This window comes from Patiria miniata, unplaced genomic scaffold (genome assembly GCF_015706575.1).
Source record: "Patiria miniata isolate m_02_andy unplaced genomic scaffold, ASM1570657v1 HiC_scaffold_25, whole genome shotgun sequence".
Lineage (NCBI taxonomy): Eukaryota > Metazoa > Echinodermata > Asteroidea > Valvatida > Asterinidae > Patiria > Patiria miniata.
This window is the reverse complement of record NW_024037064.1, coordinates 5,219,568-5,223,307: the sequence shown is the minus strand read 5'-3', so window position 1 is coordinate 5,223,307 and position 3,740 is coordinate 5,219,568. Positions and strand designations below refer to the sequence as shown.

General features: G+C 43.6%; 1 protein-coding gene across 1 annotated transcript; it reads left to right on the top strand.

Moving 5' to 3' along the window:
* Positions 1–269: 269 nt before the first annotated feature.
* LOC119732861 lies at positions 270–2,493 on the top strand. The gene is made up of 3 exons (XM_038206463.1): positions 270–277; positions 408–1,687; positions 2,483–2,493. The coding sequence occupies exons 1-3, from the start codon at positions 270–272 to the stop codon at positions 2,491–2,493; spliced, it is 1,299 nt and encodes a 432-aa protein (XP_038062391.1).
* The last annotated feature ends 1,247 nt before the right edge of the window (positions 2,494–3,740 follow it).

Sequence of the window (3,740 nt, the reverse complement as noted above, 5' to 3'; positions counted from 1 at the left end):
GAAAGAGGCCACCGTGACAGCAGAGGTACATGTGGGTGTAGCAGCAGCAGCAAGAGCACAAGACACCCGCCGGATAGATGATGCACATCGAAGCCGTCCTAGCACAAAATCCAGCGAAGAACCCTCTTGATCTGAGCAGGACCACCACCAACTTCCTGACACAAGCCTGATGGAGAATGGCATCGAACTTCTTGAGGCCCAACAGAATGATGCAACAATAAGAAGAGTCACACACCTTTAATAGGTCAACCCGGCAAAGTAAGCCCAGCATGAGGCAGTGCAGACGAGAAGAAAAAGCAGTACAGCGTCTCCTTTGATCCGGGACCAACTTGATGTCAGCGAGGGTCTGCTTACCTACGACAGAAGTGAAGATAGACAGATGCGTCATATCCCTGTTCTTCCTCAAGCTCTGAAGTCAGAGGTATTGAGGAGGTTGCACGACACGATGGGCCACCTAGGGTTCCAGAAAATACTTCAGCTGGCGAGGAGCCGTTTCTTCTGGACAGGGCTACACACCGATGTAAAGAGGTATGTGGAGGCCTGCAAGCGGTGTGCACTGAGGTAGCTCCCATACACCAGGAGAAGTGCTGGCTTGCAAAATTCCGGACAGAGCGACCCCTGCAACTCATCTGCATCGACTTCTTAAGCCTAAAAAGATCATTAGGTGGATACGAGAATGTTCTGGTCCTCACTGACCACTTCACGCGCCACGCACAAGCCTACCCCACGAAGGACCAGAAGGCGACAACGGTGGCGAAAATCTTGTGGCAGAAATTCATTGTCAACTATGGTATCCCCGAACAGATTCATTTTGACCAGGGGAGATGTTTTGAGTCACGGATCGTCAAAGAGCTGTGTCGCCTCCTAGGAGTGCAGAAGTCAAAGACAACTCCGTATCACCCCCAAGGCAACGGCATGACGGAACGATTTAATCGTACACTCCTGTCGATGTTGGGCACCCTTGAGGAGACCGAGAAGAGGAACTGGGCGATGTACACCGAGACATTGACTCATGCTTACAACAGCACACAACACGAGTCAACTGGCCACTCACCTTTCTTCTTAATGTTCCTGAGGGAGCCCAAGCTTGCTGTCGATATTCAGTTTCCAACCCGGTCCAACGACATGCTGGAGATGCAGATGCAGAACTTCCTATCTTCGTCGAGAATCTTCAGCGACAACTTCATCGAGCCTATCAAGAGGTTGAGGCACAAGCAGAGAGATCTCGTCAGAAGCAGAAGAAAACTACAACAAGACAGTCAAGGAAACCACCTACGATCCTGGGGACAAGGTGCTTCTGGCCAACAAGTCGCTTCGAGGAAAGCACAAGCTGAAAGACAAGTGGGAGGAGACCCCTTCATTGTGGTCAGACGACATCTCCAAGGTCCAGTGTATGTAGTCAGACAACTCGGCTCCATGAAGACAAAGTCTGTCCACAGGAACCTGTTGACAAGATGTCACTTCCCAGTAGATACACCAGAAAACAAGGCTGTACCACTTCTCTCTTCAGATGAGACGTCCTGTGTTATCCGTCCGTCGCCCGAGTATAATGACTCGGCATCTTCATCCATCGATGAACCCCAGCCTAGAGACCAGACATCAGGCTCTAACTCAAGTTCCGATCCTGACGATTCAGCGGATGAATACTGTCCCTCCAGCTCTGATGAGTCTGTGGAGATTTTACCTGGTTCCAATGATTATCATAATATGTCGCGATTTAGCTTTTTAAACTGGGACCAAAAAAAAAAAGAATCAAGGAAACAAAAATATACTTCTCGCAAATTTAATTAAGTCTAAAAAAAACCTTCCAACAAAAAAAAAAAATGCTATCCTTAAGCGCAAAAAACTAGTTTCCAGAAATACTTCAAGGCAAAAAATCTCAATCAGGATCAACAACATATAAAACACTCAAAAGAATTTGCCAGGGATAATAAAATAAACCATTTGATAAAAAAACTAAGTTAAAAGAATAAAAAGCAAAGGAAAAAAAGGGAAAACAAAAGGAAACCCACACAGCACTTAAGGAAATGACTCTAAAAGCACAGGAATGAACTAAAAACCAAAAATGGAGCAGACACTTGTGATCGGTATGAAAATGTACACTAAAGCTAGAGCAGGGCTTGTATGTCTTGCCTGTGTGATGCTGGTCTGCTGAATGAGCTTCTAGGTCAATGAACCAAAGCTACACAGGAAGTTGGGGCCAGAATAAACAATGGGGGAAGGGGGAGGCCACTACTAAATTAAACATGGGAGAAGAGGGGGTGTACTCCTATAAAAAGACGGGTAGCAGATCTGAAACTAGGGAAAACTTTAACCTATTTTCTGCTCCTTTACATGATCTTTTAAGCAAACTTTCCACACCCTTTAGAAACTATAGGGTGGAGGATGCCATGAACATAATGGCTGTCACTGGGACAGAAGAAAACAGTATCAATTTTGTTTAATCCATGAAGATCCTTTCTACATAACGTTTGTTACACAGGCAGACTTTGATTATCATTGTTTTTTTTTTAATGGAAGTCCAAGAGTCATTCAGTTACCAACTGAGGCATGCGCACTATGGTCATTGACTAAACCTGGTTGCAGAAAAGTACCGGTAGCTGCAGGCATGCAGGGCAAGGGTTTTGCTTTGTGAAATAGCAGGTAAAAAACCTTTGCTATCAATGGGGGCTACCTGAGCAGCATCGTGCTAGAAATGATACATGTACATGTATATGTATACGATGCGGTGTTTGCTCCGATTGCAGTGAGACACCTCGGAACAATGTGAGGGTTGCTCCGGTTCAAAGTGAGTGAGATACACGCCGATCATCAATTATTCATTGATGACATTTGTCCAAAAAAACTACACAGTGTAAATGTATATAAGGATCTACAACTTACCCAGAACTTGGGCTTGAATATGTATGAGGTATAGTATAGGCTTTATAACTTACCCAGAACCTATGCGTGAATATGTACAAGTATGAGGTACGCTATTGTTAATGCTTTATAACTTACCGGTACCTGGAACTTGGGGGTGCTCATCATCCAAGTTTGTTTCTGAAAAGAAATTTGTATTAAATGTAATTAAATTTGTTTATACACTGTAAATAGCACTGAAAAGAGGCATTTACAAATTAAGAGAGCACAAACATACATGTAATGGCTAAAATGGTCAGTTAATAGAGCACTACCATTTTGAAAAATTGGAAATATTAACTGGCATTAGACAGACCAATCACAGGGCACTTTGATTGGTCACCTTGATTGGTGACCAATCAAAGTGCCCTGTGATAGGTCAGGTGACAAATTAACAACAACTACACAATACTCACCCATCCACACGCGATACAAACACGAGGTGCAAACCCATTGAAAATAAGTTTTAGTCTGGTCCTCAAGTACTCCACTGCGCACACTGCATTGATGTCTATCAGGTTCTTGACCGCATTGCTTATTAGACTTGTCACCAGTATGAACTGGTATTATAAACATTATTATAAATTAGGGCCTATATTTCGCCAAAAGTTTTCGGGCAATATTACGAAAACAGAAAACATTGGAAATCCAGAATCCGCATACAATTCTGCAGACGTTTGACCAAAATTCCGGAAATACTGAAAATCCAGACAAATCACACCCCTGAATATATGGTGAACTATAAAGTGAAATGCTTTGCATTATGCTCTACCTGGGAGTAAATTGGTTTGTGTGATGACATACATGTACAATAGCTGGATGCTGTGAGGGAGTTGAGG